Source organism: Notamacropus eugenii, chromosome 2 (genome assembly GCF_028372415.1).
Source record: "Notamacropus eugenii isolate mMacEug1 chromosome 2, mMacEug1.pri_v2, whole genome shotgun sequence".
Classification (NCBI taxonomy): Eukaryota; Metazoa; Chordata; class Mammalia; order Diprotodontia; family Macropodidae; genus Notamacropus; species Notamacropus eugenii.
In genome coordinates, this window is record NC_092873.1 from 538,487,847 (window position 1) to 538,502,617 (window position 14,771).

Below are 14,771 nucleotides of genomic sequence, written 5' to 3' on the forward strand. Positions count from 1 at the left end.
TGAAACAAAGATGCGCTCTGTCCTGTCCGAGCACAGGAGCCTGGGGGTTGCAGGTTAGGAGCCCACCGTGGCTCACAGTTTTGGGGAGGACACAGTGTATGGTGGTTGGGGGTAACTGAGCGAGGCCATCAAGGTGGCAGACAAGGATGGGGAGCCGTGGGGCAGAAGAGGGAAGGAGAGTTACAAACCTCCTCTGACAAGCCAGGGTGGGAGCCACGAGAAGGGAAGCTGGGAATGGACAGTGCTTGGTGACCAGTGGACATCATGGGCAAGGCCCGAAGGCCAGAGAGCAGGTCTGGGGAAGGGGAGGGATGAAGAGATGACCGCTGAAATACCCTCCCAATGACCTCACCATCGTGACAGGATCTTTTGGGACATTGCAGCCATAAGCATGCTCACACACAGCTCCAGAGATGCCCACGGGAGATGCCCATTCAGGGATTTCTTCAAACTGTCTCTTCCCAAAGCCAGGGGTACAAGGGATGCAGGGGGCATTGGCACAGAGTCACAACTATTGCTTGTGGCACCTGAGGTGGTTTTCACAACAGGTGGTAACTTCCTGGGGCAAAAAGGGCAGAGATGGGGCACTCCTGGCATTATGACCCAGAGAGGATGGACAGTGATGTCTTTTAAAACCTTCACCTCCTGCAAGGCCCAATTCAGAGGTCATCTAAAGGAAACTGCAAGAGCCTTCCTACAGTAATGCTCCTGTTGGCCCACTGTAGCAGAGGGACACAGTGGCCAGGGAGACACACGGGCAGGGGGCCTTGGGCCAGCGATTCAACTCCTACGGGCAATCAAGACTACAAGCTAAAGGAAAGTCACCAGCCTGCCTTGGTAAAGGGAGTTTCCTTTGCAGGGAGGAGCCAAAACCAAGAAAATGCCAGACCCCGGGATCTAACCCTCTGGAGGGCATGGAGTTGGGTGGGAAGCCTTTTCTCTTTCTGCTGAGCAGGAGGCAGTATGGCCCAAAGGGTACAAACCCTGAGTCCAGAAGTCAGAAAATGTACCTGGAGGTCCTGCCTCTCAGGCTCCCCACCTTCATGACTCCCTATTGGCCTCTGCTCCTACACCCATCTGAGGTCCTGTCCAGCTCTCCACATCTGCTCCAACAAGCAGTCCATGCCCTGTGTGCCAAGAGCCCACACAGTAACAGCTTTATAAAAAATCAAACATCATGCTGATTCAGGAGCACAATTAGAAGCAGATGAGAGAGAAGGGGTGTTTTTCACATTTATTAATAGACCCAAAGTATTCACATTGAAAAGTTATCAACCAAGACATGATTTACTTACACAACGTTGAACACAGAAAATGAAAATTCCTTTAAGAGCTGAGCATGTTTCAAGTATGAAATTGTATGACGACGTCAAAACACAGGGTCCCCTGACCCTCCTCACCCTCTGTCTGGCACTCAGGGACTGAGGCATGGCCACCTCCTCTAAAATACATACTTCATGTGCTTGATGCCATACGTCTTGAAGAACACCATGAGGATGAGGGCCCAGAGGCCCAGGATGAAGCCGCCCGGCGGGTGCCACTCCTTTGGTTTGGGTTTCTGCAAAGCAAGACAACAGAGTTACATCGTACCAGCCTGATAGCAAAGTAAAGCCCGACAGGGTGGGGTAGGGTGGGAGTCTGACCAGAAGGGCCCAAAGAGGATGAGCCCGACCCCTGGGCACTCACAAGGGCCACCCACTCACCCTCATCTTCCCTTTGGGGGATGGGAAGGGGGCTTGCTTTGTGCCCGGGAGCTCCAGCTGAAGCTCAGGCTGATTCTTTCCTAGCAGCTGCCAGTACAGGCGGCAGAGTGGAAGTAGACACAGACCCAGTTTTCTACCACGTATGACAGGGACATGAGTGGACCCCTCCTGCTCTTCTCACTACAGTCTTCCGACTCCTGCTGGGACACCCTTTCCTTCTCCCAGTGCCCCACAAGTTGTCGTATCAGGAAAATGAAGCCATAGGACTTTGGTCCCCAAAAGCACCACAATTTAAAATATCTGACAGTGAAAAAGTTGCATTTGTTTTAACAGTGACAAAGTAAACAACAAACTGCTTAATAAAAATGGAATTCCTACTTTTTGCCTATTCTCTTGACATGAAAACAAAACCAAGACTTTTTTTAGTTAAAGATGGCCGCTCATCAATGAGCTTACTTTTCTCAGCACCGTGGTTCATTCTGCGAACAATCCTCTATCCCTCCTTTTTTTGTCTCGATATTTATATGTAATTTTTAACAACCTGATTTTCTATTTGATTTAAATGTTAGGGCAACATGAGGTACTTCAATTCTAAATCTGGTGCAAAGGTGCATTAGAGAAAGGGCTTGGACCAGGTTCCAAAGTGTTCTTGGAATTCCTTTACCTCCATGTAAAAGAGATCAGGCAGGAATCACAAGCCCCATGACCCTGGTAGGATCAAGGCTCCACAGAGCCAGGAGGCACCTGGCTGTTCATATGTTCTCTTTCCCCTCAGAGGATGAGCTCCTTGACAGCAGGGATGGGTCAGGGCCTGGCCCACAGTAGGTGCTTTAGTGTTTGGCCATCTGACTGTTGCCTTGATTTTCTCTCTGGTACTCTAGTCTAGGGTCCATGAAACTCGGATGGAGACTATACGGAAAATATCCAGTGGCCTCCTGCTCGGCCAGGGGCATTTGCTTATCTGCAAGTTCAGCTCTCGACTGACCCCATCTGGAAAGTGAATGATGAACAAGCTATCCACCTTCCAACAGGGAGGGGATGGCTGGTGCCTGGCTGTGACAAGGGATTTCTTTTTCTTTTTCCAGTGGGGGTAGGTGGGAAGGGAAAAATTTGCCAAAAATTTCATACACCTTCACAAACACAGAATGCATTCTCTAACACATGATAGCTAACATGATAGATAACAATGATGAGGATGTAAAAGGCTCTCAATAATACTTTCTCTGTGACAAACATAGGTGAAAAAAATTAAAGGGACATAAAATTGGGTTACTGGATTGATTTTCCTGCTTTTATCAAATTTTTTATTTAAATATATTTTGATTCATTAAAGCCAGCTTTAACATAAAAAATACTCATTATTAAATGCATGTGGTAGATGTAGCAGTTGTGCGATACTATCACAGCACACAGCCATACAAAACACATCAGTCTGACAACTGGAACGCCAAATGTGAAATCTTTCTGCAATGACAGGACGACACGGCTGAGGAGGCGGAGTCCTGGTATTCTTAGCATACCGGGTAAACAGGAAAACAAAAGAAATAAGGGAGTTTGCCGCTAAATGGAAAGAGCAGTCCCAGGTGTCCTTGGAAGGGGCAACCAAAGAAACTAGAAGAGTGGGTTTGACACACACATCCAGAGGCAACAAGAATCACCGTTTCATGGGATGCTGGGTCATCACGTGTTGCGATACAAATGATGCTCTTTGCAAAAGACCACCATGAAAATGGATGCGGTTTATGACAAACACTGGCTGCTGAGGCTCTAAGAGGAAGTGGAAATCCTCTGATGGGCGTGGTTCCATAAAATGGACACACACTCTGCTGCTCGGCAATTTCGATGCAGAGGCCCAGGAGAACTCTGGGGCAAAGTCCTTCAGGAAGGGCTGAGCAGGGGACACAGAGGGCTTGTCCCTTCTCCTCTCAGCAACGCTTACTTCAATAAGAAAATTCTTAGGGGTTGGACATGGTGAGCACCAACTAACACGGTGATGCCAAAACACAAGGTACGTGAGCAGACAATACAAGGTGCGCTGCTGGTGTGGGCGTGATCTCTGAATAAACTGTCTATGCACCGATTCATCAGAACTAAGATCATGAGAAAACAAAGAGACTCACAAATGAAACAATTCAGCCCTGCACTTGGGAAGTGATAATCAAAAGTGGGGGACAGTCCACAGAAATGACAGTGAGGCCAATGGGAAGGATCTGCCAAAGCCAGGAGACCAAAGGCATGAGGTGGATAAACAGAGGGAGGGATGCTGTCCAGGGCTGAACGTCAGGAGGGACGGGCCATCTGCGGATGGCATTGTGCTGACCACACCAAGCACCTTGGTGTAGCTGTGCTTGAGGCACTTTTTGGTCTTATCAGATTCTGTGACCCCACGTAGGATTTTCTTGGCAGATACTGGAGGGATTTGCCATATGTTTCTTTAGTTCATTTTACAGATAAAGAAACTGAGGCAAACAGGGTGATGTGACTAGCCCAGGGTCACACAGCTAGTAAGTGCTTGAGGATGGATCTGAACTCATAGAGAGGAGTCTACCTGCCTCGAGACTCGGTGCTCTGAGTACCATACCACCTAGCTGCCCCACACCAGGCCCCAGATAATCACTCAAAGGAGTTTGGCTTTGCCATCAACTCAGGAAAAACCGAAAGACTGAAGAATGTCATGCACTCAGAGCTCATCAACATGCTTCTGGTACGGGCAGTACCAATGAACAACGAACAAGATCTCTGTATGGCCCTCAGCACAGCCCCTGGCACACCGGAGGTGCTTAATAAACACTTGTTCTCATCCTTTCCCTTCCCTCCCCTCACTGGGTTGAGCAGAGGCAGACGCTCCCAATGGACCGCCTTCAGGAAAACTGCAAGTACCTTTCCCAGGAATCCTTTCCTGACCCCAAGCTTCACAGGAAAGCAAAGCCCCATCTTTTCAACGCCAACCTGTACTGGCAGCAAAACATGGCGGACAAAGAGTTCAAAATAAGGCACACCAAGGACAATGGAGAGGCACATGGTGAGGAGGGATGAAGCCGCCTAATGGTGATCTACAAACGCATGTGTCCTGAGGTCCAGGATCTGAAGCGTTCACATGATCCACCCCAGGAAAGTTTTATGAAGGGGCCCCACACAGCACCTCACCCGATGACCTTCCGACCAGTGTTCTCAGACCCAGAATCAAGATGACAAGTCACCCTTCTGAAAGATTTCAAGAGTGAGGGTGAACCATTAAACAAATCCTTCTTTCTGATCAGTTTTAAGCAGAATCACATGGAGCTGGTAGGAGGTCACTTGGATGCTTGGATCCATCAGAGTCTGGAAAAACAATCCAATTGCTGACAGCAAGAGGTTTGTCTGCAGGTATAAAATGAGTGTTTTCTTTCTCTGGATTAATTCATCCTGACAAAAAGTGTTCTGGGAGTTCTCTGAGGAAGAGAGAGCTGCCTTTGCTTTCTGTGCAGCTTGGACTCTTGGCTTGTGGGAAAAGGCCAGACATCCTTTCTGCCTTTCCCAGCAGCTTTTTCCATTTCTTTCCCCTTGCCAATGTCTCTGCGGTGCAGTGCAGCCCACCTATCCCTCCCAGTGCTCTCTCCTCTTCCGCTTGCTGGTACTTGGCCCTCGTGTGACTGCTTCTTCTCAGGGTCTTGCTGGATTTTCCTCCATCTCCTGCCTCCTGAATCTGGGGGGGGGGGGGGGGGGGCCTCTAAAGGCCTTTTCTTTTTCTCTCTATGTGATCTCACAGGCTCCCATCATCTCCATAATTTCTCAGGCCCACATATCATCCCCTAATCTCTCTCCTGAACTACAGCTCCACAACATCAAACATCTCCCGGACATTTTAGACTGGATAATTGGAGGTACTCCAAACACTAAGAGACAACTCCTTATCTTTCTATAAGATTGGAGGTGAAACAAGGATGTCCATTATCACCACTGTTATTCAATGTGGTACTAGAAATGTTACCTGTAGCAGTAAGAGAAGCAAAAGAAAGAGAAGGAATTAGAATAGGCAAAGAAGAAACTAAGTTATCACTCTTTGCAGACATTATAATGATATATTTAGAGAATCCTAGAGAATCAGTAAAAAACTACTTGAAATAATGAACAACTTTAGCAATGCTGCAGGTGACAAAATAACTCCACACAAATCTTCTGCATTTCTATATGATACTAACAAAGCCCAACAGCAAGAGCTAGAAAGAGAAATCCCACTTAAAGCTATGGTAGACACTATAAAATATCTGGAAGTCTACCTGCCAAAACAAACCCAGGCACTACATGAACACAATTACAAAATACTTTTCGCATAAATCAAGTCAAATCTAAATAACTGGAAAAACATCAGTTGCTCATAGGTAGGCCAAGCTAATATAACAAAGAACCGCTATAATAAAAATGACAGCTCTGCCTAAATTAATTTACTTATCCAGTGCCATACCAACCAAACTACCAAAAAATTGTTTTATAGAACTAGAAAAAATATGACCAAAATTCATCTGGAAGAACAAAAGGTCTAGAATATCCAGAGATCAATACCCAAAGAAATGCTAGGGAAGATAGCCTAGGCACTCCAGCTCTTAAACTGTATTATAGAGCAGCAGCCACCAAAGTCCCTCAGTGCTGTCTAACACAACAGAGGGGCATACCAGTGGAACAGGCCGGGTGCCCAAGACACAGCAGTCAGTGACTACGGCACCCAGGACCCAGCTTCTGGGAGGAGAAGTCACCTGTCTGACAAAAACTGCTGGGAAACTGGAAAACGGTGTGGCAGAAACTGAGCACAGCCCAGTGCCTGACACCACAGGCCAGAACAAAGTCCAAATGGGTACAAAGGCTGATCCCATAAACCAACTAGGGGGTGAGGATTAGCTTATTTGTCAGATTTATGGACGATGGAGGAACTTATGACCAAATGAGAGATAGAGAACATTATGAAATGCAAAATGGATCATTTTGATTACATCAAACTGAGAAATTTTTGCACAAAGCCAATGCAACCAAGATTAGGAAGGAAGCTGAAAACTATAAAATAAAAGCCTCTTTTCTAAAATATATAGAGAACTGAGTCAAATTTATAGGAATACGAGTCATTCCCCAGTTGATAAGTGGTCAAAGTTTATTAACAGGTAGTTTTCAGAGAAAGAAATTAAAGCTATCTGTAGTCATATGAAAAAATGCTCTAAATCACTGTTGATTAGAGAGATGCAAATCAAAACAATTCTGAGATACCACATCACACCTATCAGATTGGCTAACGTGACAAAACAGGATGATAAATGTTGGAGAAGATGTGGGAAAGCTGGAACACTAGTTCATTGCTAGTGGAGCTGTGAGCTGATCCAACCATTCTGGAGAGCAATTTGAAACTATGTCCAAAGGGCTACCAAAATGCACATACCCTTTGACCCAGCAATAGCACTTCTAGGACTGTATCCCAAAGAAATCATAAAAAAGGGAAAGGGCCCCACTTGTACACAAATATTTATAGCAGCTCTCTTTGTGGTGGCCAAGAACTGGAAATCGAGGGGATGCCCATCAATTGGGGAATGGCTGAACAGGCTGTGGTATACGACTGGAACAGAATACTATTGTGCTCTAAGAAATGACGAATAGGCAGACTTCAGAGAGGCCTGGAAAGACTTCTATAAACTGATGCAGAGTGAAGTGAGCAGAACCAGGAGAACACTGTGCACAGCCACAGCCAGTGTGTGAGGACTGTTTTTGATAGACTTAGCCCTTCGCAGGAATCCAAGGACCTAACACATTTCCAAAGGACTCATGATACAAAATGCCATCCACATTCAGAGAAAGAACTATGGAGTTGGAATGCAGAATGAAGCAGACTATTCTCTTTTGTTATATTTTGTTTTGTTTTTCTCATGATTTCTCACACTCATTTTAATTCTTCTATGCAACATGACAACTGTGAAAATGTGTTTAATAGGAATGTATATGCAGAACCCATATAACATTTCATGTCATCTTGGGGAGGGAGGGGGGAAAGGGGGGAAGAAAATTTGGAACTTATGGAAGAGACTGTTGAAAACTGAAAACAAATTAATAAATGTGGGGAAAAAAATAAAACGACAAGTCTAATACAACATGTTACATTTTACTTCTCCAGTCATGTACCTTTCTGACAGGAAGAGAGGAAAATATTTCATTATACATTCTCAGGGACCATAATTGGACATTTTCCCTAAACTGTAAAGTACAAGTGATTACTAATACCATTTTTCTTTAGTAAATATTCATGTTAGAAAAAAATGTTCTGGATAAAGAACAGATTTGTCTACTTAGGAGAAAAAGCACTGGCAAATGGCAAAGGAATGTTGTAGACTATATGAAATAATACAAATTGTTATGCTGAGAACATCTTATATGTGTATGTACCCTAAAATCTACCTGCTGTTACTTAAAAAAAAATTTTCTAAAAAATCAGTAATTTCTGGATATGTAAAAATATCTTTAACTACCTGTTGAGTTCATGAAGAATGAAATCTGAATCTTTCAAAGATAAAATGGCTAATTATTTAGTACTGTATAAAATAAAAAACCTAACTAAACTGTGGGGAAAAAAAAGATAACTCCTTATCTTTCCCCTCAAACGTTCCCAATTTCTGAATTTATCATTGAGAGCAGCCAGGGGGCGCCACAGTGCAGAGAGCAGGAAGACCAAGTTCAAATCCAAACTTAGATACATGCCAACTGTGGGACCCTAAGAAGTCACCTCACTCCTGCTTGTCTCAGGTTCTCCAACTGTAAAATAGGGATAATAATAGGCCCATTGAATCACTAACGGCGACTGTGACCAGCACCAAGTCCATGCACTCTTCATTAAATCTCCATCTCAACATAATAGTATCATGAGATGCTTTATCAAATCCTTTGTTAAAATCCAGGTGAGCTTTATCCACAAGACACACAGACAGCCCTGCCCTACCCTGTCGGAACAGTCAATAAATATGTATTAAGTGCCTACTATGTGCCAGACACTGTGAAAAAAGATAGGAAGGAAGGAAGGAAGGAGGAAGGAAGGAGGGAAGGAAGGAAGGAAGGAAGGAAGGAAGGAAGGAAGGAAGGAAGGAAGGAAGGAAGGAAGGAAGGAAGGAGGAGGAGGGAGGGAGGGAAGGAAGGAAGGAAGGAAGGAAGGAAGGAAGGAAGGAAGGAAGGAAGGAAGGAAGGAAGGAAGGAAGGAAGGAAGGAAGGAAGGAAGGAAGGAAGGAAAGGGAGAGAAATGAGGTTAGTCTAGCATCATCTGTCTATCACTAAGGCTCTTGTCACTCACCAACTCTTTTAAGATCCATTCTAGAATTTAACCAAGTCATGATGTCAGACTCACTGGCCAATATGACCTCCCACCATCCTGAGGCACTGCATTTAGCTTGCATTCCTAATCCTCAGATGTCCCCACCATGGTTCAGCAGTCCTGTTGGCCAGCCGTGTTAAAGGGCCAAATCAATATTCTGTGACAGGTCCACAATTAATCTGCAAAAACCACAAGCCGTCAACATGCATAGTGTTTAATTTCTAAAACTGAAACTTCATAGGCATTTATGAATTTAATGAAAGCAATTCCAAATAAAGAACACACATTATATCCTTTAAACTGAGGTTTCCTATCTAGTATTTCCTATCTAGAAATCAGTCTGATGATTCGATTTCAGCCGCAGGTTCCCAGGACTTCAGAGATCGGCCGGTCCGACTGCGGCCAAAGAGGATGAGCGCATTGCTCACTGACACAGCCAGTGGGTGGTCTCGTCAGACTAGAATCCAGCCTCTGGGATCTCAGGCCAGGCCTCTTTCCCCTTTTGCCAAGGAACGGCCAAGCCTTGCAGATGTGCTCATTTTATGGATCTCCTTGAACTATCTGCTCCTTGTCTTGGGTCTGAGACAAAAATCCTAACACGACCCTTAACTTCAATTCAGCCACTGGCTTTAGAAGTCTTTTGGATTTTCTGTGGAATGTTATTTCTTTAAAGAATTTGAAGGAGTCAGTGAGTCATCTGACTGATCTAGGAATATGGACTGGGACCTTGGGTTTCCATCTAATGTATTTCCCGTGAGATTCCACGTTAAGCCGGTTCCCAGGTTGGACAGCACCGTCCTGACATCTGAATTCAAGGGCACAAAATGACCAGTACTTCTTGCAGGAGTACCGGGTATGCTATTATAAAAAATTCTTTAAGACCAAGCCAACAAAAGAAAAAACACTAGTAATTATGAAACGCCATCATCACTGAATCATCTTGAAATAACGATCTTGAAGACAAAAGATTCTAAGTACAGAGGAGTGAGAAATGCTCAATGTTAAACTGGGTACATGTGAACAGCGCCACAGTGCAGTTTGACAGTTTACTCCTTGGTTAAAGGCTGCAGATGGCAGCCCAGTTAAGCTCCAAGTGAGAATCAATATCTGTCCCAATAAAATTCAAACTAAACAAATGTGTCCTAAGCGTCCAATACATGCCAGGCACAGGGCTAGGGGAGGGGCAGCATAGACATGGAACATACGTGGGGTATTTTCTTGGAAAGGTTGGGGCTCCCACTGGGACTCTGCACCAGAGAGAACAGAGGAGACAAAGGGACAAGGTGAGCTCCACACCAAGGGAAGGAACCTGAAAGATGGAGAGGAAACCAGGCATTCCCAATGGGAACATGCACAGATGCCATTCAGAACTTGGGTGACAGTTTGGAGTCAAACTTGACAGAACTAGTGAGTGACGTAAAATAAGCCTTCAAAGGTAGGCTGGGGCTAGACCACGGGAAGGACCCATCCAACACAGACATGGGGCAGCCCTGGAGAATGGGGACACATGGAGGGAGTACTGATGAGGAAGAAGCAGCAAGCCACTAGGCCTGGGAGAGGGCCCCGGGGTGTGAAGTTTGAAGGAGCAGGCTTTCGGGGCCAGAGGGCCATGGATCTGGCCTACAGAAAGCTGGAGCTGTGGGAATGACCACACGGAAAGGGGGAGTGTGATCATCCGCCTAGAAGGGGGCAGCCCCCGAATTGTTTAAATGCACCCAAGACTTGACTCCAATGCTTTGTGAACAGTTACAGAACTATTGTTTTTTAAATAAAGAAAAAAAATAGGAAATTGATTTGCTCTCTCTTCCCCTGTCCCCATGACGGTAATTCAGCTATTTCCACTTGATGAGGCTCCAGTGCCAAATGGCAGGAGCATGCCTGCCCTCTCCCAAACCACTCTGGCTTTATTCTCTTCTGATTTATCGAGTCCGGACTCACCTGTGCACTCTTGGCTTCCTCATTCAATGCGAGGAGCATCCAGCACAGTGCCCAAAGCACTGTGGGCACTCCTTGACTGACTGACACAGCCCCTCCCTTGATCTCTAAGAAGACCCCAGGATGAGGACCACTGTGGGCTCCTCCCTCAGAGCCTGGGACACAGGAAGCACTAACAACGGGCTTTTAGTCACTCATCCAATCAAGGCACAGGCTCACGAATCTACTCTCCGCGGCCCATCTCTCCCACTCTGTCAGGGTGGGGAGCCCTACCAAACCTTCTGAAATGAGAAGTACAGACCCAGCCCCAAACTGAGATGCTTGCAACAAAGCTTCCTAACATGAGGGAGAGCATTTAAACATCAGTTCCATGCTGACAGCACTCCTTCCTTACTATTTCTTCTCTTGCAATGAGAGGAAGGAGACACTAGAGACAGACAGGCAGGAGAAAAGGGGAGAAGGAGGGAAGGAGAGGGAGAGAAAGAGTGTGGACTACATAGCAAGGAGCTACCTTTAATCCAACAAAGAGTGACGCCAGACCCACTAGGCTACGAGTCAAAGACAAAGGCCCTCTGGGTCAACAACAAGGTACATGGGAGGAAGGGCCAACGACAAAGGTGAATTTGGGCCCATCTTGGCACTCTCCTCAGATCCCGCACGGGGCAAGAGAGCTCAGGGTGCGCAGCCCGCCTGGTCAGGGTTTCCAGGCGCATCCCTGCCCTCTGCAGCTCCCCGCAGCGCCTGCAAGCCCCTCACATGTCTGCAGCTCAGCCCCTGAGCTGAGGGAGCACAATAGGCCTCATTCCTTTCTTCCTTCCCCATGGCTTCCTCACTGTGCACCACAACTGCAAAATTAATTAACTTCTTATAGTAACTGATACTAAGAGACTGAGTCTGCATATGTGGGTTTTTCAAGGCTGCAGGACTCAGAATCAGGAAGACTTGGGCTCAAACCCTGCCTCAGACACTTCCTAGCTGGGTGACCCTGAATAAGTCACTTCCCCTCTCTGAGTCTGTTTCCTAATCTGTAAAATGGGGAGAACAACCATACCAACCTCACAGGGTTGTTGTAAGGACCAAATGCAGTGACACATGCCAGCTTTAAAGTACACTTAATAAATCCTCATTACCACCTCTCCATCTCCTCCCTCGTGCCCCATGGGGGGCTAACAACAAGGAGATGCTCCATAAGGCTTCCAGACCAACACAGATCTGGGGTCTCGGGTCAGCCCACACTAACCTCACCCTTCATGCTAAAAGCATCTCTGACTGATCCCACGTCCATCTTGTCTGCACACAGCCATCTGCAGCCGCCTTTGCCTTTCCTCATCTCTCTAGAGGTGCCAGAGCACATAGTAGGTGCTTCAGAAATGCTCCTTGACTTAATGCAACCATCTGGCCACAATCTGTACACCACATGACCTATGTTGACAGTTAAAACCGGGAAGAGGCAAGGGAAGGGCATCAATTTAAGGAACCTTGCCTAACTGATGAGGCCTGGGTGCCCCCGACTTTCACAGAAATACCATGAACATGTCTGCTCCCATCATGGACTCGCTCTCTCTAGCACACAGGATTGTTTCCTGATGCCTTCCTTAGCAGCAGCTTCTTCCAACAACCACGGCTGACATTTTGTAGTCGGTCTTCAACGCTTTTACTCACAATTAAGTCACAGATGGGTCTCATTTAGACACTGGCAACCACAGGGGCATGGGCTGAGCCTCCCACAGAATGACTGACTCGATGTGGTGAAGGCAATCATTGCACAGAGAAAGCCACTGGGACCCCCTCCCCCAGATAATAACAGCTAGAATACAAAAGTAAAACATCATGAACAAATGCTGAACTGCGACAGGCCGCAGATTATGGAAATGCCTGATATTTTGAATTAAAAGGTAGGTAGCTAAGCAACAGTGAACTTCCCACTGTGAACGGTACCCAGTTTCTGGCCTGGATGAGGCAAGATGCACATCACTGCAGGAAACTTCAAAAACCAGTTAACAGAGCACAGTTCCAAGGTTCGTAATTAAGGTAAGGATGAAACTAAGGATTTTCAAATTAAATGAGTCTATGGGGAGATGGATGGAAACTGTCCAAGATTTTCAGTAAGGCCTTTTCATAAAACATATAGAACATAAAAATGCTATTAAAATGGATTTTATAGAAAGAAAAAATGATCAAGCAAATGTCCTGAAAGCATTGTGAGAATTACTTAACAAATGATGTTTTTCACTCTCCATTGTTGGATGGGAAGGAGGTTATTAGAATTTCCATATTTATACAAGTTTGGATTAAACAAAAATGCCAAATGTGGATGAGTAACTATGAATGAATGAATGAATGAATGAATGAAGCCCTGACTGTGTGCCAAGCACTGGAGACTTAACAAGCAAGACTGTGCCACCCCTTCTTCCCCCCAGAAGCTCCAGCTCTGGCAGCATAAACAGCGTCCACACCAAAGTCCCGCTTCCAGGATGTCCATTCATTGGCTTTAGCAGAATTATTATGTGAGGAACAACATCACACGCACGTACAAAGTTGTCTTGAACAAAGAGAACTGAGTGGAGCCTCAGAAAGATGGGATTCCATGATAAAAATAAATTCATTTTCTCCCGCCTCGGTATTGTCAGTCATTTTTCTTCATAAAGCAACAGCAGGCATGACTGAAACATATGTATTCTGATGTACAAGTTTGTCATGTGATGTAAAAACACACAAGGAAACATGCATCCACATGTGTGAACACATGCATGATTGGGAGGCCCATGAGGGAAGGGGGAGGAGTGGGTACAGCCCCCCAAGCTCCCCCCTCTCCCAAGGAGAGTGGCAGCTGCCAGGAGGGAAGGAGGAAAAGGCCTGGGGCCCTGGGAGCTCACAGGTGGAGCTCACAATGCCTCCAATGACACAGGTGTCACTGTGACTGGTGACATGGATTCCGAGAGAGGAACATGGCCCTAGAAGGTCCAGTCCTCTTGGTTAAGGACAGAAAAGCTGCTTTTGTTTTGAGTGGGGATGGCAGGGTGGGGAAACGGAGAAGGAAGGGATGAGGGAGCAGTACCACTGCTGTTACAGCTGAGCTAAAGCATCGTGGAAATGTGTCCCCAAAGTTACCTCTGGCTTAGCCATTCCGCCATTTAGCCTGTACCATAATGAGATCAAAGAGAGGGCACCTGTATGCCCACAGGTACAAGAAATAGTGATTTCTTCACTTATTACTCTCGTTTCAGTTGCATCTGACTCTTTGTGGCCCCATCTAAAGTTTCCTTGGCAGAGATACCACAGTGCTTTGCCATTTCTTTCTCCAGTCCCTTTTACAGATGAGGAAACTGAGGCAAACAGGGGGAAATGACTTGCCCAGGGTCACACTAGCATAAGTGTCTAAGGCCAGATCTGAACTCAGGCCTAAGGAGGCTCAGAAGACAACAATCTGCAAGGAATTCAAGGTAAACATCGCAAAGAAGGCAACAGAGAGGCATCGGGGAATGAGCAGACGCCCCAGGCACCAAAGAATGAAAAGAGAAGTCATCACCAAGGAAATGTATCATGGGACAGCGGATGAAGGGCCACATCAGGGGGCTCAGGGAGGAGGGCGGATCACCTGGGTCACAACCTCAGTCCTTGAAGGGAACTTCTGATCAATGAGAACACGGACCACCTTGAATAAGTTAGTGTCTAAAGTTACACTGTTGAGCAAAAGGCACTTCTGGAGGTGGAAGTGTTTCTCTTAAATATCTAAGAATAAAAACAAGAGGAATAAGAACTCTCAACATCAGTGAATGTGAGCACTCAATGAATACTTGCTGAATGGTCATCCGTGT

The 14,771-nt window shown here is 46.0% G+C and overlaps 1 protein-coding gene across 3 annotated transcripts in view; it reads right to left on the reverse strand.

Annotated features, from left to right (window-relative positions):
• Positions 1-1,219: 1,219 nt before the first annotated feature.
• Positions 1,220-14,771, reverse strand: part of PIGK (phosphatidylinositol glycan anchor biosynthesis class K) — a 91,101-nt gene continuing 77,549 nt past the window's right edge. For all 3 annotated transcript variants that reach the window (XM_072649892.1, XM_072649891.1, XM_072649893.1), the window contains one exon: positions 1,220-1,558. In XM_072649892.1, coding sequence (XP_072505993.1) covers positions 1,456-1,558 — 103 coding nt within the window. In that variant the 3' untranslated portion in view covers positions 1,220-1,455. The remainder of the gene's footprint in view (positions 1,559-14,771) is intronic.